This window comes from Mus musculus, chromosome 13 (assembly GCF_000001635.26).
Source record: "Mus musculus strain C57BL/6J chromosome 13, GRCm38.p6 C57BL/6J".
In the NCBI taxonomy this organism is placed as follows: Eukaryota; Metazoa; Chordata; class Mammalia; order Rodentia; family Muridae; genus Mus; species Mus musculus.
This window is the reverse complement of record NC_000079.6, coordinates 34,730,786-34,756,857: the sequence shown is the minus strand read 5'-3', so window position 1 is coordinate 34,756,857 and position 26,072 is coordinate 34,730,786. Positions and strand designations below refer to the sequence as shown.

At 44.5% G+C, this 26,072-nt stretch overlaps 1 protein-coding gene across 2 annotated transcripts; it reads right to left on the bottom strand.

The window, feature by feature from the left end:
• Positions 1–9,235: 9,235 nt before the first annotated feature.
• On the bottom strand, positions 9,236–22,008 carry Fam50b (family with sequence similarity 50, member B). 2 transcript variants are annotated; one of them, NM_138746.2, is made up of 2 exons: positions 17,071–17,216; positions 9,236–10,404 (listed from the first exon to the last, which is right to left on the bottom strand). In NM_138746.2, exon 2 carries the CDS (start codon positions 10,313–10,315, stop codon positions 9,311–9,313), a length of 1,005 nt encoding a protein of 334 aa, NP_620085.2. In that variant the 5' UTR covers positions 10,316–10,404; positions 17,071–17,216; the 3' UTR covers positions 9,236–9,310. The 2 variants fall into 2 exon arrangements, with proteins under 2 accessions (NP_620085.2, NP_001369785.1); NM_001382856.1 differs by lacking the exon at positions 17,071–17,216 and adding an exon at positions 21,950–22,008 and having other exon boundaries at positions 9,240–10,404.
• Between the last annotated feature and the right edge of the window lie 4,064 nt (positions 22,009–26,072).

The following is a 26,072-nucleotide window of genomic DNA, read 5'->3' as shown; positions in this document are numbered from 1 at the left end:
GAGCCTGGCAAAATGTTCTCTATACAAAAGGAGCACGTAATGAATGAACATGAGTTACCATGAACAGGCAATCATGGGTATTGAAATGAAACAGATTTAGATTCCAACCCGAGAAAACACATTTGTTAATACTTACACACGACACAGCCGACAGCAGCTGTGTGTCCATCATAACTAATCTCTGGCACCTGCTGGGTCTGCAAAAGGATGAAATGGACCCCCTTGCTCATAATATCAACAAAGATCAACTCAAAATGGATTAAGGCGAAACCAAAACACCCAAGGTCTATGCAAGAAAAAAAAAGTCAACATTGTCTGGGCAGAGAAATTTTTAGATGTGATCTTCAAAATTTAGATAATAAAGGCAAAGAGAGAAAATGGTACTATATAAAGATTTTTAAAAGCTTCTACACCAAGGGAAACAATTCACAGGGTGACCAGCCAAATTAAGGTTGAGGCTAAGAGAAACTATTTACAAAGCATACATCTGATAAAGCATTGATATCTAGAGTGAATAAGGACCTCTATCTTGGTAACAGCAAAACAAAACAAAACAAAACAAAACGTCTAATTCAGATATGGGCAAGTGCCTGAAAAGAGATATCTCAAGCAACACATATGGTGGTTACCAGGTGATGGGAGAATTTGAGACATCACTAGTAATCAGGAAGATACACAATAAAATCACAGGAGGGAGCACGTCTCACCTGTTAGGATGCCATTATCAACAAAAGGCAAAATGTGTTGGTGAGGAGTCAGAGAAAAGGGCCCGTTTACTATGGTAGAAATGCAAATTAGTCCACCATTATGGAGAAAAAAGAAGGTCCTCAAGAGCCTAAAGGTAGAATTATGTATGTGTGTGTGTGTTAGTGTGTGTATGTGTATATATATTAGTGTGTATGTGTATATATCCAGTAATCACATTTTTGTTTACACACACACAGGGATTGAAATTCATATGTGGAAGAGAAGTCTATACTCTGATGTTTACCTCAATACTATTTTCAGTTGCTGTAGTGGCTATTCCTGGTTGTCAACTTGACAATATTTGGAATGAACTACAATCCGGAATTGGAAGGCTCACCAGTGACCCTTATCTGGAGGCTTGGAGATCCTTATCTGGATCTTGGTTTGAAGATCTTGAGCCATAGTGGCTATGGATTCCAGAAGATTGAATCTCCGAGTTTAAGGAACACACCTTTAATCTGGGCTATGCCTTTCATCTGGGATTAAAGGTGTGGTGGAACACACCTTTAATCTGGGCTCCACCTTCTGCTGGAGATAATATAAGGACATTGGAAGAAGGGAGTCTAGCTCTTGCTCTTGCTCTTGCTCCTTCGCCTGCTTGCTGCGTGAGACTGAGTAACTGCTAGATCCTTGGACTTCCATTCACAGCTGCGACTGAATCATTGTTGGGAATTGGGCTGCCGACTGTAAGTCATCAATAAATTCCTTTACTATCTAGAGACTGTCCGTAAGTTCTGTGACTCTAGAGAACCCTGACTAATACAGAAGTTGGTACCAGGAGTGGTTCTAGAGTAACAGAAGTACAAGGATGAATCTTTTAAAATACTGGAATTGGCTTGTTGATCCACCAGCACTTTCAACTATTGAAACCTCTCCAGATTCTCTCCCTCCTGGGAGCTCAGAGAATTTTGAAGACCCATGGTTGAAACTATATTCCGAACTTAAAGAAGCTAATGACCTTGATTTTCTTAATGAATTAGGTGATTCAGTGCACAAAGCTTTCTACAAGATGGGGAAAAAATCGGAAAATGATTTTACTGGCTGGCTGCTCTTAGTATCTGTGGAAAGAATGATGAATGAAAGGAAGGAGTTGTGTGATAAAATCGAAAGGCTCCAGACACAAGTAAACGATCTAAAAGTTGCTAAGTGTGTCCTTGAAGAAAATCTTCTCTCTTGTAGCAATAGAGCTCAAGTTGCAGAAAATCAAACAGAAACTCTCATTGTAAGGTTGGCTGAACTACAGCGAAAATTCAAGTCTCAGCCTCAGAGTGTGTCAACAGTTAAAGTAAGGGCTCTAATTGGCAAAGAATGGGATCCTACAACATGGGATGGGGATGTGTGGGAAGACCATGTTGAAGCTGAGAATTTTGAATCTTCAGATTCTCAAGGGTTTGCCCCACCTGAGGAAGTAGTACCCTCAGCCCCACCCCTTGAAATAATGCCTTCCCCACATGAGGAAATTAATTTTGCAGAGTCTGATAAACCAGCAATGACTTTCACTACTGATGTTTCTCAAGGCCCACCAATAGTTTCTTCTAGACCTGTAACCAGACTCAAAGCAAAACATGCTCCTAGAGGGGAGGTAGAAAGTGTAGTCCATGAGGAAATTTGCTACACTACTAAGGAGCTTAATGAGTTTGCTAATTCATTCAAGCAGAAACCTGGTGAATATGTGTGGGAATGGATTTTAAGGGTGTGGGATAAGGGTGGAAGGAACATAAAACTAGAGCAGGCTGAGTTTATTGACATGGGTCCTCTGAGTAGAGATTCTAGGTTTAATATGGAAGCTCGCATAGTTAAAAAAGGTGTCAAAAGTTTGTTTGAATGGTTGGCTGAGGTGTTTATCAAAAGATGGCCTACTGGAAATGACTTGGAGATGCCTGATATTCCGTGGCTTAGTGTTGATGAAGGGATTTTAAGACTTAGGGAAATTGCAATGCTAGAGTGGATATATTGTGTAAAGCATAATTGTCCACAATGGGAAGGTCCAGAAGATATGCCTTTCACTAGCTCTATAAGACGCAAATTGGTGAGAGGGGCACAAGCACATTTGAAGGGTTTTGTTCTTTCCCTTTTCCTTGTGCCAGATCTTAGCATTGGAGATGCTTCTGCTCAATTAGATGAATTAAATTCACTGGGTTTAGTTGGATTCCGAGGTAACAAGGGCCAGGTGGCAGCATTGAATCGCCGGAGACAAGGTGATTCTAGTTATTATAATGGACAGCGTAGACAAAAGAATGTTTATAATAACATACCCAGTAATGGTCAGCACAGGAGAGGTGAAATTTATAATGGCATGACTCGGTTGGACCTTTGGTACTGGCTAACCAATCATGGTGTTTCCAGGAATGAAATACACAGGAAGCCTACTGCATATTTGTTTGATCTGTATAAGCAGAAAAATTCTCAAACAAATGAAAGAAAGGCTACATTAGATCGTGGTAAACAGCCAAATGAAAGAAAGGCTACATTAGATCATGGTAAACAGCAATCTCGGCCAGTGAATCAATTTCCAGACTTGAGACAGTTTGCAGATCCAGAACCCCTTGAATGAAGGGGTGGCCAGGTTCCGCTGAGGAAGGATCTTGATAAGACACCCAAAGGTTTTGCTGTTACCCTTTCTCCAGTTCTTCCCCAGAGGGACCTACGGCCTTTTACAAGGGTAACTGTACACTGGGGAAAAGGAAATAATCAGACTTTTCGGGGTCTGCTGGATACTGGTTCTGAGTTGACACGGATCCCAGGGGATCCCAAGAAACATTGTGGCCCTCCAGTTAAAGTAGGGGCTTATGGAGGGCAGGTGATTAATGGAGTTTTGACTGATGTCCGACTCACAGTAGGTCCAGTAGGTCCCCGGACACATCCTGTGGTGATTTCCCCAGTTCCAGAATGTATAATTGGGATAGATATACTCAGAAATTGGCAGAATTCTCATATTGGTTCCCTGAACTGTAGAGTGAGGGCTATTATGGTTGGAAAGGCCAAATGGAAGCCTTTAGAGTTGCCTCTGCCAAAGAAAATAGTGAATCAAAAACAGTATCGTATTCCTGGAGGCATTGCAGAAATTACTGCCACTATCAAGGACTTGAAAGATGCAGGGGTGGTGGTTCCCACCACATCTCTGTTTAACTCTCCTATCTGGCCAGTGCAGAAAACAGATGGATCATGGAGAATGACAGTTGATTATCGAAAACTAAATCAGGTAGTAACTCCAATTGCAGCTGCTGTACCAGATGTAGTTTCGTTACTTGAGCAAATTAACACATCTCCTGGCACCTGGTATGCAGCTATTGATCTGGCAAATGCCTTCTTCTCAGTACCTGTCCATAAGGACCACCAGAAGCAATTTGCTTTCAGTTGGCAAGGCCAACAGTATACCTTCACAGTTTTGCCTCAAGGATATATTAACTCTCCTGCCCTGTGTCATAATTTAGTTAGAAGGGATCTTGATCGTTTGGATCTTCCACAAAATATCACATTGGTGCACTATATTGATGACATTATGCTGATTGGACCAAGTGAGCAGGAAGTAGCAACCACTTTGGACTCATTGGTAACACATATGCGTACCAGAGGATGGGAAATAAACCCAACTAAAATTCAAGGACCATCTACCTCAGTGAAATTCTTAGGAGTCCAGTGGTGTGGGGCATGCAGAGATATTCCTTCTAAGGTGAAAGATAAGTTATTGCACCTGGCCCCTCCTACAACCAAGAAAGAAGCACAACGTTTAGTGGGTCTATTTGGATTCTGGAGACAACACATCCCTCACTTGGGTGTGTTACTTAGGCCTATTTACCAAGTGACTCGGAAAGCTGCTAGCTTTGCGTGGGGCCTGGAACAGGAGAAGGCCCTTCAACAGGTCCAGGCTGCTGTGCAGGCTGCTCTACCACTTGGACCATATGACCCAGCAGACCCAATGGTACTTGAGGTGTCTGTGGCTGATAGAGATGCTGTTTGGAGCCTCTGGCAGGCCCCTGTAGGTGAATCACAGAAAAGACCTTTGGGATTTTGGAGCAAAGCTCTACCATCATCTGCAGACAACTATTCTCCCTTTGAAAAACAGCTCTTGGCCTGCTATTGGGCCTTAGTGGAAACTGAACGTTTGACAATAGGACACCAGGTTACTATGCGACCTGAACTACCCATCATGAGCTGGGTACTATCAGACCCTGCAAGTCATAAAGTGGGACGCGCACAGCAGCAGTCTATTATCAAATGGAAGTGGTATATACGTGATCGGGCCAGAGCAGGTCCTGAAGGCACAAGCAAGTTACATGAAGAAGTTGCTCAAATGCCTATGGTTTCTACTCCTGTTACAATGCCATCTGCTGCCAAGCATGCACCTATAGCCTCATGGGGTGTTCCCTATGATCAACTGACCGAAGAGGAGAAGACTAGAGCCTGGTTTACTGATGGCTCTGCACGTTATGCAGGCACCACCCAGAAGTGGACAGCTGCAGCATTACAACCCCTTTCTGGGACAACCTTGAAAGACACAGGTGAAGGGAAATCTTCACAGTGGGCAGAACTTCGGGCAGTACACATGGTATTACAGTTTGTTTGTAAGAAGAAGTGGCCAGATGTACGATTATTCACTGACTCATGGGCTGTAGCCAATGGATTGGCTGGATGGTCAGGGACTTGGAAAGATCACAATTGGAAAATTGGTGAGAAAGACATCTGGGGAAGAAGTATGTTGATAGATCTCTCCAAATGGGCAAAGGATGTGAAGATATTTGTGTCCCATGTAAATGCTCACCAAAAGGTGACTTCAGCCGAGGAGGAGTTCAATAATCAAGTGGATAAGATGACCCGTTCTGTGGACAGTCAGCCTCTCTCCCCAGCCATCCCTGTCATTGCTCAATGGGCACATGAACAAAGTGGTCATGGTGGTCGAGATGGAGGTTATGCTTGGGCTCAGCAACACGGGCTTCCACTCACCAAAGCTGACCTGGCTACTGCTGCTGCTGATTGCCAGATCTGCCAACAGCAGAAACCAACACTGAGCCCCAGATATGGCACCATTCCTCGAGGTGACCAGCCAGCAACCTGGTGGCAGGTTGACTACATTGGACCACTTCCTTCATGGAAAGGACAGCGTTTTGTTCTTACTGGAGTAGATACTTATTCTGGTTATGGATTTGCCTTTCCTGCACGTAAAGCCTCTGCTAAAACCACCATTCAGGGACTGACAGAATGCCTCATCTATCGTCATGGTATTCCACACAGTATTGCTTCTGACCAAGGAACTCATTTCACAGCCAGAGAAGTACGACAGTGGGCCCACGATCATGGAATACACTGGTCTTACCACATTCCCCATCATCCTGAAGCAGCTGGGCTGATAGAAAGATGGAATGGCCTTTTGAAGACGCAGTTACAGCGCCAATTAGGTGGTAACAGCTTGGAAGGCTGGGGCAGAGTTCTTCAGAAGGCAGTATATGCTTTGAATCAGCGCTCGATATATGGTACAGTTTCACCCATAGCCAGGATTCATGGGTCCAGGAATCAAGGGGTGGAAAAAGGAATAGTTCCACTTACTATCACTCCTAGTGACCCTCTAGGAAAATTTTTGCTTCCTGTCCCCATAACTCTAGGTTCTGCTGGCTTAGAAGTTTTGGCTCCAGAGAGGGGAGTGCTCCTACCAGGAGCTACAACAAACATTCCATTGAACTGGAAGCTCAGACTTCCCCCTGGTCATTTTGGGCTTCTAATGCCCTTAAACCAACAGGCTAAAAAAGGAATAACAGTGTTAGGAGGGGTGATAGATCCAGATTACCATGGGGAAATTGGATTACCTCTTCACAATGGTGGTAAGCAAGATTATGTCTGGAGTGTAGGAGATCCCTTAGGGCGTCTCTTAGTACTACCATGTCCTGTGATTAAAGTCAATGGGAAACTACAACAGCCTAATCCAAGCAGGATGACAAAGGACACAGACCCATCAGGAATGAAGGTATGGGTCAATCCTCCAGGAAAAGAGCCAAGACCTGCTGAGGTGCTGGCTGAAGGAGAAGGAAATACAGAATGGGTAGTAGAGGAAGGTAGTTATGAATACCAATTAAGGCCACGTAACCAGTTGCAGAAACGAGGATTATAAAGTAATATGAATGCCCCATTGTAAATTTACAAATGCGTTTGCGATTGTACGAGGAATAGTTATATCATGTTAGGCGTATTTACAACCTTGTTATTGTTTCATGTGAACATGAGATATTATTTGTGTCAAGTTGACAAGGGGTGGATTGTAGTGGCTATTCCTGGTTGTCAACTTGACAATATTTGGAATGAACTACAATCCGGAATTGGAAGGCTCACCAGTGACCCTTATCTGGAGGCTTGGAGATCCTTATCTGGATCTTGGTTTGAAGATCTTGAGCCATAGTGGCTATGGATTCCAGAAGATTGAATCTCCGAGTTTAAGGAACACACCTTTAATCTGGGCTATGCCTTTCATCTGGGATTAAAGGTGTGGTGGAACACACCTTTAATCTGGGCTCCACCTTCTGCTGGAGATAATATAAGGACATTGGAAGAAGGGAGTCTAGCTCTTGCTCTTGCTCTTGCTCCTTCGCCTGCTTGCTGCGTGAGACTGAGTAACTGCTAGATCCTTGGACTTCCATTCACAGCTGCGACTGAATCATTGTTGGGAATTGGGCTGCCGACTGTAAGTCATCAATAAATTCCTTTACTATCTAGAGACTGTCCGTAAGTTCTGTGACTCTAGAGAACCCTGACTAATACAGTTGCCAAATTACAGAATTAATTAAGATGCCCAACAAGAGATAAAAGATAAAGAAAATGCAGTTTACACTCAAAGGAACACACTCAGTTCTGAAAAAGAAACAAACTTTACTTGCAGCAGCATGAGAAGTGGAGAATAGTGTGCAATAAGCACACACAAGAAGATAAATTCCACGTGTTCTCACATGTGGAATGTAAAACAGTTATATTCCAGGAAAAGAGTGTAGGATAGGCGATGCCTAGGTCCATTAGCTTAATTTTATCACCCTACTCGATAAGTTACAACACGAACTTGAACCCCATATATAAATATATATATATATATATATATATATATATATACACACACACACATATGTATGTATACACACACATATATATGTATATATACACACATGCATATATATATATATATATATATATATATATATATATATATATATATCTTGCCAACACATAATTCAAACAAGGAAATAGGCCCAGGAGTTAGAAAATGTTTAGTCACCAGCTTTTAAATGACAGCTGGACTGGGGAACAGGGCTGGACTGGGGAACAGGGCATGGACCTGTGCACCATGAGCAGCTGTGGAATCTAGAGCTTGAGCAGAGAGGCCAGAAGTGCTGACTAGAGAGCAGACATCTGACCAGCTAGATTGAGTCGTCACACAGGGATCCTGCTGGGACTCACATTCTGACTCAGCAGGTCTGGGGGTGGGGCCTGAGACTCTGATCTGCTGAAGTGAATCCAGGAGTTCTTCAGTGGGCCCTAAGTTCAGGGTTGCTCGCCCCAGCAGGCACTCAAGGGTAGGGGCGAGGGAGGGGAGGAGTGGAAAGAAAGGGGTTGGGGTGGAGGGGATGAAGGTTGGGAGATGGCTACCTTCAACCATTTGCTCCCAGTCTGGCTGCCCATTAGGATGCTTCAAAACAGACAAATGCCTCTATCCTGCCCCGAGGAAAGGCTCTGGATACAAGGAGGCTATTGAAAAATCTGTATATGTGACCCTAAAGACAACCAGCACCCAATATCACCAAGGTTGTGAGAATTCATGTTCTTGGGCTGGCGCAAGTACTCAGCGCCAGAAACAGAGCAAGAGATCCAAAGTATAAGTCTTGGTCTTTAACATAAAAGGGGTAACTTAAAAAAATCCGTGAAAGAGATGCACTGTATTTTAGACGTTTTTAAGTGAAAATTAACAAAACACTCAACAATGAATAACATATACAAACTTAAAGGGCGGGATTTAGAATCTTGCCATGTAGATGTGAGCTTTGGGTGAAGATAAGAAAAATAAGCGCCTCCGATCTTATAAGCTGTACACCAGCTTTCAGGCACCGACTGACCCTGAAACCAATGACATATGCAGGTCTACCCTGGTTTTGACATTTCAGAGATGGATCGCGTAGGCATTCTTTAGTAAAGCAACCAGGCCCACAAAAACAGCAGGCATTTACTGAGTGAGTTCCAAGTGTTTACAAATATTAACTCACTCCTCACGCTGGCCTGAAGGGGTGTAACTTCCTTGTATAGGTGGGGAAAAGGAGTCAATTGACCGCAATGATTTTGCTCACAACACAAGTAAGACATTGAGCAAGAAAATCAAACCCAGTCTGCTGGCCCACCAAGCTAATGTGCACAACCCACTTAGTCAAAAACATGTCCCTTTTCACACAGAACACAAAGGAGCCACAAACAGAAACATTAAAAACACCGAAGAATGACGCCAGGTACAGAACCAACACATCCGATTTACGGGGACCCTCTGTATTTATTAATTTTCGATAGTTAGGGAGTAAGGTCCCCAAACTGGGACTTGGCATCACCGGATGGTGTACCTGTCCCACTTCTTCTCGGGGTCGTAGGGCTCCCAGCGGCTGGCAGGGAAGATGTGCTTGTTCTTCTCGTACCAGCTGCGAAGCACCACCTTGCCCGCGTGTGACTCATCTTTCTCCATCGTGGCATCGCTCAGCAGCCGCACATCGTCGTGCACGTCGAAGCTGAAGAGCGGGCCGCTCTTGCCCCGGGCTTTGGCCACGATGAAGTCGTAGAAGGTGTGATAGTGCGGCAGGATGAGATCCTCCTTGACGTACATGAGCTGCTCCACGCCCGCTGCCCGCAGCTCCCGGAAGTCCCTGCGCAGCCCCTGCAGCGCCCGCTTCAGGAACTGCTGCACCGTGCTGCCCTTGCTCATGCGCACCGTGCGCCGGTGGCCGGAGCCATCCCAGTAGCTGAAGGTGATCTCCACCTCCTCGCCCTTCACCTTCTCGCGCTTCGCCTCCCACTCCTGCCGCAGTTCCTCGCGCAACCGGTTCTCCTCCTCCTCGCGCTCGCGGTCGGGCAGGAAGCTCGTGTCCACATCGGGATTCTTGCCCAAGTTCTTCTTGGCTCCAGCACTGTGGGCCTCGGCACTCTCGGCTTGGCGGCTGTCCTCTTGGTCACCTTCTTCCTCGTCCAACGTGAAAGACAGGTTGGAGATCTTGCGCTTGCGCTCTCGCCTTCGCTCCTTCTCGCGCAGCATCTCCAGCTGTATCCGGCGTTGCTCCAGCTGCTCCCTCTTGGCCAGCTGCATCTCCCGCTCCCTCAGCAGGGCCTCCTGCTTGGCCTTCATGTCATTCAGGGTCACCAGGCCCACCGTACTGGACTTCAGCTCGGCCTCCACGGCGTCGTAGTGTGCCGAGAACTTCTTGTCCACTTTTGACTTCATGATGGTCTCCTCTGCGATGCGCTGCTTCAGCACCTCCATCTGCTCCTTCTGCTTCTCACGCTTCTTGATCAGGTGCATGGCCCGGCCAGCTTCCCGCATGGTGCCTTTGTACTGCGCCATGCCTGCAGTTCAGCGCAAGGCTTTTTGGCCTGCCCAGTCCCTGTTTCTGGTAGCCTTCTGGGTCTGATGTCAGTTCACAGATTCTGCAGCTAGGAACAAACAAACAAACAACAACTAAACAAAACGCTCGAGAATCAAACCAGTACAGCTGCGTCATTAATGGTCTACACCAGAGCCCTACAATGGAGCTTCCTCTCTGATGAGTCTGTCTCCAGGGTGACCCGATGTGGTAACTACTGATCACAGAAGGCCCCTCAGTACTTGAAATGCAACTACTGTCACCAACGGAGCAATTTTACTTCAAACTGAGATAGCCTCATGTGACTACTGAGTTAGTACAGTAGGTTTTGAGGGGTTTGCATGTAGAGGTTGGTCTGCAGAGCAAACCACATGCTGCCCGTGTCTGCTCATGCACAGCCATGCAAGAGCAGAGCAATGAGAGAGCCTGGGCCTGGGTTCCTGAGAACTAGCCACAGTGAAGCTGGGGTCAAGTGGAAAACCGTGTCTCCTGATGAGGGGGGTTGGCCTTTTAGGATAGTACCTGCCCTTGTTGGACCCCACTCCTGCAGGACAGAAGCAAGGAAAGAAAAAGAGTCCTTGAAAGCTTCCCCTACGTGCACCTGGAGGGTGATGATGCTAGGTTAAGCTCCCGTTAATGTTATGGTCTTGGCAGATCCCAAGGAGCTTTCATCCTAGCACAAGTCTTAGGAACGATTTTTGCATGGAGTTTTAGTGGAACTCACTTTGTGTCAGTGCTAAAGTACACAAAAGAACTCTGAGCTCTCCCTCCCTTGCCGTGAGAAACAAGACATCAGGGGAACTGCATGCAACAGAGATGGGCCAAGTACAAAGTGTTTTCTCTGTGCTTCAGTCAAGGGAAAAGAGAGATCTCTTAATTTAACTGGACTCAACTTGAATTGACCGCTCTCTACGAGTGCCTCCCAACCCTTCTGTAGCTCCTTCTTTACTCGGTGGACTCTCATTCCCATGAACAGCTGGCATCCTCTTATCAAACTCTTTCCAAACTCCAAACTGGTCCCCCAAACCCTCTTGTTTCCCCTGAGGACACCATTTCACCGCATAGCTCCCAAACAGTGCTTTGCTCTGACATTCCATGTCATTCCAAAGGTCTAAATGTTTCCTCGCCATTTCCGTAGCATCTTTCTTTTCTTTGATATCGCAAGCTGCTTTAAAGCTCATGCTGCTCCCTGGCTTGTTTGAATTCCTTGTCCTAATAAGTCCTTGAAGATTATAGACGCATGGCTCAGTTGCTGCCTTCTACCATCCTAGTCCTTTGCTATTCTGGGTGTCATCAGCAGGACCCACCCAGGACCTTCACCTCCTCACTTCCAATAGCATCTTCCTTTGTCCATGTCATTCTCCTATCCACATGGTGATAGCTCATACCACAGCCAATAGATACTTCATCTTAACTTTCCTGAGCTTCCTTTGCATCCACGCTCTCTAGTTCTCTGGATTCCAACTCTCCCTTGTTAGCCCCGACCTCCACACCTAAAGGACCCCTGCCCATTACTATTGCCCCCTCCTACACATCCGTGCTTCCTACCCATCAAAGATCAAACCCTTTCCTGAGGCATTCACACCTCTTGCTTGCTGAAATTCTCATCTAAGAAATCCTGATCCTGGCCAAACCCAGAGTATTTCTCAACCCTTAAATCCAGATAGTTGACTGACCAAGAAAATGAACAAGCTGCTGGCCAGCCTCACTTTAAATTCATGGCTATGAGGACTCAAAACGTCCTAGAAATTCTGCCACTCTGCACCCAGTGTGTCTACTGTGCTGCTCTCCAAGACAGATCTCATTTCTTTGTCGTCTCCACTCAGCCCCCTGTCATGGCCGGTGGCTGGGGATCCTTCACGGCCACACCTCTTAGTTCTTACAGCTATTGTTTGATACTGAATCCTAACACCTTGCAAAGAGATTGAACGTGCTTTATTAGATCACTGTAACACAGCACTTGCCCTAAATATTTTATCTGGGGAAGAGGTTTCTAACCTCGAGGTCACTGTGGGAAACAGGTATCTTAGGCTAGGAAGCCTTTAATCTGCTTTTTACCGGGAAGCAAGGTCAAGGGTCACATGTATGAAGGGCAGAGGGAGACAAAGCTCCTTCCTGCCTCTAAGGCATCTTTGCCTTCAGGAGCACTGTATACATCACCGACACAGCTTGTAAGTTCCACTAAACACCGCACCAAGACAGGACAGAAAACAAGGGAAGAGGTTGGGCACCTATTTGCATCTGGCTATGTGAAGTAGAGACCAGACCACTGGAAATTTATAATCCCCTTGAGGCCTGCACCTGCTGACCTCCGCCTGCTCCCTTGAGCACCCCTAAGCCCCCCAGACCCCCACCCTGCCTCCGTCTCCCAACCCTAGCCCCAAGGTCTAAGTCACAGGCTGAATCTCAAGGCCCCTTTTTGGGGTTGTCCCACATCCACTTCATAGGATTTTCTAGAAAAGTAAATGTTTAAAACATGTCAGGAATGGCCTTAACCGTTCAGTTGAAGCAAAGAATGGCAGTGTTATTTTTTTTTATGAGGAAACAGGTAGACCCTGACCATCATTCAGTATCTCCTTTCCATCCTGCACTCTCTTTCCAGTTTCCCATGGCATTTGAAACTGCTCCAAGTCAGAGGAGGGAGGAACTCACTCTCTGCCCCTGCTAAAACATGCCTGTGAAGCAACTGGCCCTTTGCCAGTCCCCTCTTCATTTTCCATGTTATCACTGGTGAGGATTATTGGTGACCTAATACCACTGTGGTCTTGCTTTGCCAAACGGAAAACAGATAGTTTCTGTTCTGGGCAAAGAACACCATAAGAATGAATGATCGCCTACAAACTTTTATCTTCTGCCATCTTGGAGCAGTGGTGGCTGCTTTCCTGCCCTGGACCCAGGGAACACCACACTCCACATAGCCAATGCTAAGGCCCAGTAGAGCATTCTGAGTGTTAGAGGCATTGATGCACCTAGGAACGGCAGAGTTGGAGGCAGGAAATCCTGTTCCCGGGGCTACTCTCACCAGGTGACAGCTGTGGAGTTCACAATGAGATACCAGAGTCTACTCTGAAATACCAGAGTATTGAAGTGGATAGAGAATGATAGCCCAATCCACTCAGGAAGTTAAATTCCAAGATATTAAAATGCTTTAGAAACCATCTGAATCTCACTTTGACCTGGTGAGCAAGAAGGCCAACACTGCAGGGGGAACCATGGCTATAAAGAAAAGCAGGATTTACATTGCTCATGTGTTCAGTGTTACTATGGTGTCCTTGTTTATATCAGTGGGGACAGAAGTGCTAACTGACCCCATGTGAATTTGTTCCTCATACTTGCATTCATGTGACAGAAAATCCCCTCAACCATCCTGAGCATTCTCAACTCGCACCTCTGATTGCCTGCCCTGGAGCATCCTAGAGGTTTGGCAACTCATACTCTTAGCCCACGCTTCTTGGAAAATGAGATTGGTGAATAATTTTCCCAGCTATCATGACCCTCTAGGGATCTGCCAGCCCCAACAGAGTTTTGATATCATCTGTGGTTACCACTTGGTTCATCACTGTGAAGTTTTATTGTCTAAACAGGCTATGAACGTGGAAGACATTACCCCAGAGACAGGATCGTTTTACAATATGTACATAGAACAAGAAATCCAGAAACTTCTAATTCCTAGGACAGATTTCTTAGCTCCACCATTCTGACCACTTTGATCTTTCTTCAGACTTGCATTTTCCACCAGAAACTCCACTATTTTGCCATAGTAAACTAAAAGCTGTAAGGAACAGCCAACTTGCTGCCCTTCATTCTTGCTGCTTGTCACTTTGATTCGGGACTACGTAAATGAAAAGACTAGTTGGAGATGTGCTATTATTTAAGGCTTTTTCCCCATTCATTTTTACACATGTATACAGCACAAGCTACTTTTTTTTTTTTTTTGGCGTTTAGTTATGGAAGTTCTCACAATGCTCACGTGCCTGGAATTTTTGGCAAATTGTGGTCATCTTCATTTCAGAAACAACCTGTCCTGACACACCTTCAGTCAACTGATGGGTCCTGGGAGCTGCTTTCCTGATTATCACTTGCAAAGTGCTGCCTGAGGGCGGGGAGCTTGGACCAGCCTTGGAGGTGGCAGCACAGAGTTCCAGCTCTGTGCTGAAGTCCAAGCAGGCACACACAGCTGAAACTGATGAAATCAATTCTCCATTCCACACCCTGGCTGCAGTACCACATTCTGCAAAGTTATCAGTTATTCAAGTGAAACTCTCAGCTCCAGACTTCCTGTCTTCCTGTCTCAGTGTTGTGACTTGAAGTTCAGTGTTCAAGGGAAAAGAGGAAGGGAGAGATGGAGGGAGGGAGGGAGGGAGGAATAAAGTGAGGGAGTTTTGTTGATTGTTGATCTCCTAGGTGAGATCTTGCTGAAGCTCTGTTGTAAACAGAGAAAGAGATTGTCAACACAGATGTTGACAACATCTTTTGTGAAAGTTAAATATAGTGAAGGCAGGGGAGATTGCTCAGCAGGTGAAAGTCTGATGACCACAAGTTTGTATTCTTATGTAAAAAAAGCCAGGTGGAATGGTCTCTAATCCAGCAGCCCTGCAGTGAGAAGGGAAGCAGAGACAGCCCTGTTCCCTACTGATGAAGGTCAGAGGCCCCGCTCACCTGAAGTTTGCAGCCAACACAGCTGCAGAAACAAGAAGAGTCTGACTCAAGATAGAACACGAAGCCTAAACCATAAGATTGTCTTCAGACCTCCATGAGTGTTGTTGCAAGCACATGGGATCCCCCACCCACCCAAACACACACACATAAACACAAAAGAGCAGTTTTTAAAATTTTACTATAGCAAGATGACCTCTTTCTGGTGTGCAGTGCTATGGATTTGCCATGAGCACAATCAGGCACAGCCACTCTCTACTATTTTGGGTTTTGCCTTTCAGTTTCAATTAAATGCACCCAGGAGCTGAACAGATAGCTCAGCGGTTAAGAGCACTTAATGCTGGTTCCATTCTCAGCACCCACAAAGCAGCGCATACCATCTCTAACTCCAGTTCCAGAGGAGCCGGCGCCCTCTTCTGGACTCTTCAGGCAATTGCATGTATGTGGTGCACAGATGAACACAGGCAAAGCCCTCGTCTGCATAAAATTTATTTAATTAAAAAAGAAAAATTAGGCCGGGATGTGGTGACACACGCCTTTAATCCCAGCACTTGGGAGGCAGAGGCAGGTGGATTTCTGAGTTCGAGGCCAGCCTAGTCTGCACGAGTGAGTTCCAGGACAGCCAGGGCTACACAGAGAAACCCTGTCTGGGGGTGGGGGTGGGGGGGGGGAGTTAGATGGCCCCAACAACAGCCTAGAAAATATGAAATGGAAATTTCTAGAAATTGACAATTCATAATTTTTAACTGCATGGTGTTTTATCATTCTATTTGATAGTTTCAAGAGTTCCTATTGTAGTCTGAGAATAATTCCTTCATGTGACATGTGACCTACAAGGATTTCTAACTTTTCTTTCAGGCTTGTAGGTGTCCTTTATAGAGAAAAAAGCTTTAATCTTAATGAAGTCTAATTTATCAATTGTCTATTTATGGATCATGTTTTGGTATTTAAACCAAGGTCATATAATTGGTTTCTTATGGTTTCATCTGAAAGTTTTATAGTTCTCCATTTATATTTATGGTTTGCTTCAAGTTATTTTAGAGTTGCTTTGAAATACCCATCTAAATGCTGAACTTCCTTTAACATTGGCAATTTAAAAAAAAGATTTATTTATTTTTTAATATATGAGTGCTTTATCTGCATGTACAGCTGAACACCAGAAGAGGGCATCAGAACTCATTATAGATAGTTATGAGCCACCAGGTGGGTACTGGGAATTGAACTCAGGACCTCTGGAAGGAGCAGCTGGTGCTCTTAACCACTGAGCCATCTCTCCAGGCCCAAACTGGCAATTTCAAATAACCAGTTTGCCACCACAATCAGTGTTTCATCCCTTCCTCCCTCTCTCCCTTCCTTTCTTCTTTCCCCATTTTTTCTTTCTCCCTCTTGCTCTCCTCTCCCTTTCACGAAATATCTCTTTCTTTAGGTGCTAGGCATCAAACCTAGGCCATTACCCAAGGAAGGCAACCTCTATACTTCTAATCTATGACTCCAGTTCTGTTGCTAAAATTTTCTAAAAACAGATAGTACCTTCTCAGTGTGCTGCGAATTTATAGTGTCAACAGTAGAAAATTTACCCAGTAGAATATTGATGGTGATCTCAGAGACTATGGGAAGACAAATGGGCAGTATCAGCCAGGATGCTTGCCCCCGTCCATGGTACATGCTCAGACACACAGCACTGATGTTAATGGGATTGACACCAATCTCCCCAAATGCTTCCCTAAGACAAGCAGAGGTGTTCATCCTGACACAGGAAGTCCATTCTTCAACACACTACTCATAAGATGTAGGAGCTTCAGAGTTTATTGAAATAGAGCTGTGCTTTATTGCACAGGATTGTAACAAGAATTAACTAGAATTTCTACCAAACCAAAGGATTATCTATAATCACCCATGGGTTAGATAGGACTGGACCTTTTTGCCTTAAATGATCACACACCTTGTCCTCCCTGGCAGAACTGTGATGCTAAGGATCCTGAAATTCTAAACAGGTGACATGCAGAAATGCTCCCACAGACCTGTATATTGAAAGTTTGGATTCCAGATAGTGATAGAAACATTAGTAGATACGGCCTACCTGGAGGAAGTTGGGTAACTGGGCTTGGTTCCTTAGTGGGTATGTTGTATCCACCCCCTCCTGTGTTGCTCTGCTTCCTGACTGACCATGAAGGGAATAGCTTTCTTCTGCCTCATGCTCCCATTGCCCTCATGTCCTTTCCAAGCAGGTGGGACCAAGTGACCATGGACTGAACTGGAAACTGTGAACTGAAAGCAATTCTTTCACCCTTCTGTTGCCATTGTTGGGTCACAGTGATGAGAAGCTAAGGAACAGAGGATGTTTCCTACATTTTGTAATCCTGAAATTATCCCTATGACCACCAACCACAGCCCCCGTGTTCCCAGGGTCTGCCTCCACGAGTTGACTGCATTTTTGAATGTTGCCAGAGGGCCTTTGGCAAAGTGCACTTTTTTAGGGGGGGAGGGGCAGGATTCAGTAATTTCTCTGTACAATAGTTTCCCAAACCAAGGATCTATTTGGCAGGACCACAGGGTGACTTGATAAGGACAGCAAGTTAATTTTTCATCCCAGAATGACTGGCATAATTACTTCAAAGGAAGAAAGATTTATTGAGCCCACAGGTTCAGAGGTCTGTCCATTAAGACAGGGAGGTTAAGGTGAGGCTGAACAGCTCCCGTTACGGTGGTGAAGGAGCACAGGAAAGGCCTGCACTGTGATCAGTCTCTTTGCTTTACTCTTTTTAATTCCCTCTAGGTTCTCCAGCCTGAGGGCCAGGGCAGTTTCCCTCCCCCCCCCCACTCCCCCGCCCCCCATAAATTAATCCTCTCTGGGAAATGTCCTCATAGACACACCCCGAGGTATGCTTTGTAATCTCCCAGGTGCTTCTCAGTTCAATCATTTATTCACTACAGATCAATGGGGATTATTCATCACAAACAGAGGGTTTTTTGCCAGGTCACCCAGCCCATTGCTACCGCAGCCCTTCTGTTTTTCCTGCTCAAGGTCCTGAATGTTTTAGAGCATGCACAATAAACATTGTACCATTTGATTGCATGATTCTGAGATACTGTTGATATCAGCAACTCTAGGTGGCATGGGAAAGATATTCCCTGACACATTTTCATTTTCAGTTCCCCATTTAGAACCAAAAGCATCAAAGTCCTCTCTTCACAAATCACCAAAGCCCTGAACTTTGGCACCTGGCAAGTAGAGTTAAGGGTGACAGAGTGGAAGTCCCGTTGCCTGAGGTCTGAGGTCCCTGGTGTCCACGCTGGGTTCTCATACTGACAGTAAAGCACACTTACTGGTTAAGGAAGTCACATGACTATTTTAAACCCCAGGGCTGTTTTGTTTGTTTTCCATCTGAACACTTGCAAGCTGAGATTTTCCAGCCCCTTTGATTTGGACAGGGTTAGGATCCAGCCAAGAGTATGTTTTCACAAATGAAATTTTAAGCTTACCACAAGACATGAATAGATAACCCACGGCCTTTTTGTGTTACACTGCCACCCTGGGGAGGGAGCTTATTATCAAACTTGGGAAAGCGATGAATTAGCTAATAAGATCAATCCCAATTAGACTTTATCCACTCACAAGGTTGCTGGCATGTTATCAGCTCAGTCCAAAGGCAAATCCACAGAACTCAGAGGGCAGGAACAGACATGAAATTCCTGGGTTAGCAATGGAGGAGGAGGAAGAGGTCACTGGACCTCACCGATAGAGCCCGCTAAGGCACTAGGGACCGCTGTTCAGACCTTCCAAGGAGCCAGCTCTGAACAACTTTGGCAGGGACTTGTGTATGTAGACTGGGCCAAGAAACCATATGTCTATGTGTCAGGAAGTCCCTGTGCAGCTTCTCCATGCCTGGTGATAGACACTTTCTTGAGCTTTCCAGGAAAGTGGGAATTTTTCCTTTCCCACCTCTATACGTCTATACTTCTCTCTCTTCCACTTCCGAATTTGATAATTCCCAGTACAGATTCCCTAGCCTGGATTTCTCCCTGACGCATATTCATTTAATTCTCTATAACAAAATAAAACTATTTTGGTAGCTTTGTACAATGATCTCTGAGCGATCTTCCTCCATGTTAGCATGCATTTTAATGCAAATGGGATTATTCTATACATTGCTGGGATAACCTCCCAGATACCGGGTTTCATCAAGGGTCTACCTGAAATTTGAAAATGGCCTCAACATACATACTCAACAAGTTGACTTTTAAAACTCTATACTAATCATTATTATACATCTCTGAGATGATCTTTGGGTTTCTGGTGCTTAATACACACCAGTCATGATTATAGGCAACCATTTTTAATGTTATGGCTGTGACTTTAATCTTAAATCTAGCGTCTTGTCATATGTTACTTAAATTCTGTCGTCACACAGGTTACCCACTACCACCCACCAATTTCTTTTTTGATGCTGGGAATGGAACCCTGGCTTCATACATGCTAGGTAAGCATTCTACCACTGAGTGACAGCACAGAACCTTACCTATAATAAACAAATCTCAATGATGTAGCAGCTTTGTTCTTTTCTTTTTGACCTACAGGAACTCTGTACTTACAGAGTACTCGCCTCAACTCTGTTGTATAAGCTTCAGCTGTTTTAGTTTGTTATGTATGTCTTTACTTATATTGGGAATTTTTACAATATAACAAGTTTATGTTATTATATTTATGTATCTAACAGTCTGTTCTTTGATGACTTGTGAGTTTTATATATAAGATAAGTGGTATTCTATTTTCAATCATTTGTTTCTTCACATATTCTATATGGGATTGGTTTCTGAACATGCTGTGAATGATCTAGTTTTTTTTTTCCTAAAAGAAGATAGTAAATCAAAACAACCATTTAGAATAATATCTTAACCTGTTCCATGGCCCATCACTATTCTTGCTACCAATGAGTAATAGAAAAATTAGCAAACAGGAATGACTTATAGGCCTATAACTTATACAGTCTATTTGCACTCTAGCAGTTGAGAACCTTTCTACAGTCAGGAAGAGCCTGCCTCAAATTGGCTTCAAAACTAAATAAATGACTAATAATGCACTTATCAGAAGCTATGTGAGGTCATGCGAACTATACAGGAGCTTGATTTAGAAGTTCAGCAATCTCCCTCCTTTCTGTTTCACCTTCAGCTTGCGTTCATGAGCCATAAGATGAGTAGAGCTGTTTCTAGAGGCTAGATGCTGTCTTCTCTGGTTCCTTAAGCTTTTGGCCCCAGATTTCCTGATTGGTTTCTCCTTGCTTTGCCCACTAATTGTGGACAGGTTGCGGTTAAAAATGGTAAATTGTCCTTTCAGGTAAGTCAATCAGGGTCTGCCCTTGAGCTGGGCAGGTGGAATCAAAATCATAGCATACATGAAAGAAAAGCATTTTGATCACTCATAATACAGGGAAGATGGAATTGGAACCTTTTGTTTTCTCTGAAGATAAGATCACAAAAGCATTACCTTATAAAGAGACAATGACATCGTAGTGTCAATAGACTGTATTTCAGTCAGTCAGCTTTCCGATACTGTAACAACATGCCTGAGATGAGAGCTTATGTGGGGAGTGAGGTTACTTTGACTCATATTTCTGAGAGCTTCACCTTATGGTCAATTGACCTCACTGTTTGGAGGCTGTAGTGAAGCAGTATGTCATAGCAGGAGTGCATAGCAGAGGAAGCTATGACAGGACAGCCAGGAAGCAGAGAGAAAGAGAAGGGCACCAGTGTCTCACAGTCCCCATTAGGTCCCACAACTTCAACATTCTACTGCAATCTAGAAGTGTCAATCTGGGACCAACACATTCCACTCCAAGTCTAGAGGACAGAAATGCTAGATACTATAGGAACTCTGGGGAGCCCTCTGAAATAAATTCCAGCACCATGGGATGAAGAAAGCATTTATCTAAGTCCTCCTTCCTAGTCTCTGTGGCTGATAGTCACTCTGGGTATCAACAGTTCTATATGTCAAGTTTACTGCCTCTGCATTGGAGTAGTCAGAGAGAGGGGGGGGAGAGGGAGAGAGAGAGGGAGAGAGAGAGAGAGGGAGGGAGAGAGGGAGAGAGAGAGAGGAAAGAGGGAGAGAGAGAGGGGGAGGGAGGGAGGGAGGGAGAGAGAGAGAGAGGGGGGGGGGAGAGAGAGAGAACAGACATCCTCAGGTACCCAGCATGAAGACACTTGGCTATAACCACCTACTGCTGCAGTGGCAGAAAAGAGGAGTTCAGAGCAATCTAGCAGAGACAAGAAGCCTTCAGTATGCTTTCAGTACTATAAGCTAACAGTATCAGACCTGAGTTAAGGAGGTGAGACTCATGTAATGGTTAATCTTGTCAACTAACAGGATTTGGAACCTTAGGATACACAGCTCTTGGCATGTTGTCTGGTGGGAGTATTTTCAGAAAGATTTAACTGAGGAAAGACAAACCATCTTGAACATGGCCTTACCATGCCCATGGGCGTGAGTCTCAGACCTAGTAGAAAGGAGAAATAGGGAAAGGCAGATGAACGCAGTCCTTATCTTGCTCGGCTTTCTGACTACAGAAACAACATGACTCCGTGCTTCTGCCAACTTGCTGTCAGGATTAAATGTGAGTCAAACAGTCAATCAAAATAAACCCTTTCCTCCTCCTTAGGTTGCTTTTGACACAGCAGTGAAAAGCAACCAATAGAGAGAACAAGCCCCAATTTCTATTTTCCTAGTGCATATGTCATAGCCCTTTAAGGCATCTTCCTCCTTCCTGCTAGTTTGTGATTCCTAAATTACAATAAAAATGTTGATATTATGTCACCGATAGGGCTCATTAGTCTCCCCTGCTTGCAGGATAATGGACAAATTCCTTTCCTCTAACATTCAACTCCCTTCACAATTGGTTTTACTCGAGTTTAAAGAGCTGTACCTCCCACATCTGCCCCAGCTGGATTCAAGCCAGTCCCCTCACCTTTTGATGTATGAGCCAAGACTCTTCCTTCTGGTGCTTTTGCGAATATTGTTTGTTCTAACTGACACAGAAAATATGCAAAACATTGGCCAACTGCTAGGGCAGGCTCTAACCAATCAGGACAGAGATTGGGCCAATCAGGTGGTGGTCATGTATAACTGCCGACTTGGACTGACTGATGGATGCAGTCCTGCTGCCAGCGTCTGATCTCCTGACAACTGAAATGCAATCCTCCCATGAAGTTTTCCTGGACTGTCGTTGCTCACTTGGGCCTTTGATTATTACAGATTAAATTTTTGTGTGTAGGTTGTTACTAAAGAGTTTACGTGATACACTAGTCTGAAAGTATTGGCACTCTCCAGACAGCATGATTTTATTGCCTTTTCATACAATAACTCATTAGTGATCTTAGCTACAGAGGAGACAGAAAGCTCTGACTCCATTTTGCATGTGGTATAGTATGGTTGATCAGAATAACTTTCAGGTTTTAGAAAAGCTTTTTAATTTCAAAATTTTATAAGGATATAAAATGATAGAACTTTATTCCTCAATAAATAAATAAATAGAAAAAAAAAGAGAAAATATTTCAGAGCTCACAACTTCAGTGTGGTGTTGTCTTAAAACTATTGAATATGGGGAAACTCTACAAAAGCCCTCTAACTGGGGCAAGAAACCTAGTAATTTCTTTCATGTGTGAGCTACTCAATTTCAAGGGATTTCAAATTTCTATGAAATGTTCTTCTTTGTTTGTTTGCTGTGTTTTTGTTTTTGTTTTTGAGACAGAGTCTTCCTATGCAGCCCAGGCTAGCCTCTAACTTCCAATCTTCCTGCCTCAGCCTCCATTAGCAGTGGATATGCTACACCATGACTCAATTCTTTAAAGTGCTCTTTAAATAGCTGTTGGATACATTCCTGGAAGCCACCCAATACCACAATGACTAACAACATTTTAATCTTGACACTCCTACTGAGGGGTCTTGCCCTCGAATCTCTTAGTCTCTGTCCCCTGAGTCTGCTTGGTGAGCTGGTTATATTCACAGGAAGGCTTACTAATTGCCATGTTCTTTCCTGGGCTATTTCTCTTTTCAGTCTGATGCCCACTGTAAAATGTCCAGCCCAGCAGCTATGTCCTGCGCTGCAATCATAATAGCCAGACATGAGCATGTTTGCCTCCATTTGATCGAGCTTCTGATGGTTGTTAGGCATCCATCTGGTAAGGGATAATTTTGGGAAAAGCCGTTGTATTTTCCTTCTGGGTGATGAGACTAAAACTAAGCTATCTAAGAGTGGGGCATTTGTGTAGTATAGGTTCTTCTCCATGTGGTATGGAGCAGTATGCCTCTTTGCTGTAGCAGCACGGGCCCCGTTCTGCTATTGGTTGATAAGACATGATACTCAGACTGAGCAAGTTGCCTTAGGGGAAAGTAAGGGAAATCCATGGGATCGATCCTGGTAGCACTGTCTTATGGGCTGATATATTTCCCTAATGAATGTGGCCCATCAAGGGAGTATATATAGGGACTGCCTTAGAATGGCTGATGGACCAGAGAATATACTGAAGTCCCTGAAAGCGCTGTGTGTACCGAACAGGATTATATGGAAGACAGGCAGAAATTTCACTGCTCCCGCGGGAGGTAATAAGACAATTGAGGCAGGCTCAGCTGTCTGCTCAGAGAGAGCTTACCCAGATTAGAAAGAATGATAGTTTGAAAATAAAATGCTGATGCCAACTTTCACCTTAGCCTCCAAATTGTCAGGTAATATGGAGGAAAGGGGGTGGGTGGGCGGTGTCAAACTGACTTAGAAAAGGTAGTGAGAAGAGATGAGGATAGGCTTGCCATTTCTTATTGCTTGGGGAAGGCACGAGGGAAAGAGGGTACAAGTTAGATCTGCACTAAACGGTTCCTGCTTTGATCCAAAAAGCTTGGACCACATATGAAGAACCAGGCAGTGAGAGGGGAGGAAGTGAGTTTGAAATGATGGTGAGGAGGCTGAGCATGAGTGAGGCAGTGTGTGATGCACAGTCCACTGAGCCAGGCAGGACTGTCTTCTCCAGAGACTTGAGATGGTAATTAATTGAGCAGGGACCTCAGGGTGGGGCTTTTGTAGTTCTGTGACACCCCTCCCCCCTCCCCCCGGCACACACACACTGCAAAAGCTTTCATTTATATTGTGGTAACCTCTGACTTTACATTTAGAAAAAGATCTGAAAAACATGTAAGCAAACCTGAAGAAGCAACATAGAAAATCAGCTCACACAGGGGGCAGGGTCTGGACAGCAATGGCATACTGAGGAGTGAGTGTTAACATCCATTCCAGTAAGTTTGTGACGACAATCTTACACCGTCCTGTGCCTGTGAGATTAATACAGGTGCTGCTGCTTTGGGTGTTCCCAAGGTATGAGTGTCCTTTCCAGATCCCTCTTTGCTCAAGTTGCTAGTTTGTATAATTTGATTTTAAAAAAGAGGCTCCCTGTAAGATTGGGACAGAAAAGTTCAAGCAGCTTTGAGTAAGCTGCCATCCTTCTCTGATAGGTTAATCTGCTCTGTGTCCAGATAACCCAGTGCTCTCTTGTGTTGGAAGCTGGTAAAAACCCAGGCAACTATAATCTGAGGGTTCTAAGAGGAAACAACCCGAGGAGATAGTCTCAAGATGCCCTGATGAAAAGGGTATTAGCACAGCAATGCTAGAGCCACATAGAGGGCAACAGGTAGACTCCATGCCTGGTTCCATACAGCAACAGTAAAATCAGTTTATCCAATTAAGGGTCGGATTGATGGTGTTCCGGCCAAGCCTCTTTTGAAAGGTGACACAGAACTGAACTCTGCACAAGTGTCATGCTATGCATATTTGCAGCATGATGGTGCAGGCCCAAATGTCCACTAGTTGCATGGTTTCACATCACTGAGTTTCCCCCACTAACTGAACTAACAGCCATACAAGACAAGGTACTAGAAGGAATACTATGCCCAGACCTTTAAATGCCTAGCAGTACCAGGAGTAAGAACACCAGACACAGGCATAGCTCTTATAGTGTAAATGAGCACAGACACCATGTGACAAGAGAGGGAAGAAAGAACGAGAAGCTAGAGGGCTGAGCTGAGAGCCGTACAGACAGTGGTTAAGTTGTGACTTTTGGCCTCTGACAACAGTAGTAAGCCACGAGTCTTGGCCTGTGACAATCTGTGCTGGCAAATGGGCTGTACTCAGAGATCTAACTTTGTGGACGGCTCAAAAGAATAAAAGAAAACTAACAGGTAATGGATTGACCACAGTGGGGACATGAGATGTGGAAAGAAATACACGACAAGGCCAAGATGAGGGCCATCAGTTCCAGCGTACTTCCATCTACCTGTAGAGGCTGGATAGAATTTGAACAAAAGATACCCTGTGAGAATAGGAAAGGAGGGGCTGGAGAGACAACTCAGCAGTTAAGAGCATTGACTGCTCTTCTAGACGTCCTGAGTTCAATTCCCAGCAACCCCATGGTGACTCAAAACCACCTGTAATGGGATCTGATGCTCTCTTCTGGTGTGTCTGAAAACAGCTAAAGTGTACGCATATACATAAAAAATAGGAAAAGATACCCCCAGAAACCATAAAGCTATTTAATTAAAAACTCCATTATTATGGGTAGGCTACCTCCCTACCTATAATGTCCTTAGCCAGGCATCCCTCAAGGCTCTCCCCAAACAATACAGACTATTGCTACTTATGTTAGCTACCTACTAGAACTAGATAAGATCCCACTGGTAAAGATACCTTGTATTTTGATCACAAGACACAGAAATAAAGCGTGGGTACAATTGGAAGCTTCCTTCTTGCTGGCTAGCTTTTGTAGTGACAGAACACATTCTACAGGCTGCTGGGGGAAAATTGTTACCCATAGTCCTACTGGGCTGCAGACCCAGACTGCTATACTATCAGTATGCCAAAAAAAAAAAAAAAAAAAGATGTCCAATGGTTTAGTAGTGTCACGACTGTTATGGGTGCAACCAACTATTTCCTAATTTGGCTTAAGGGCTATGACACAGCATGGAATTGATATCTGTTATTGAAAGTCTGTATAAAATACTGTGAGTAGGGAGGCCACACACTGTAGCAGGGAAGCTATTCCTATTGT

Excerpts from the sequence above, each read along its gene's own strand:
- Fam50b (NM_001382856.1), bottom strand. The coding sequence starts at position 10,315 with ATGGCGCAGTACAAAGGCACCATGCGGGAAGCTGGCCGGGCCATGCAC.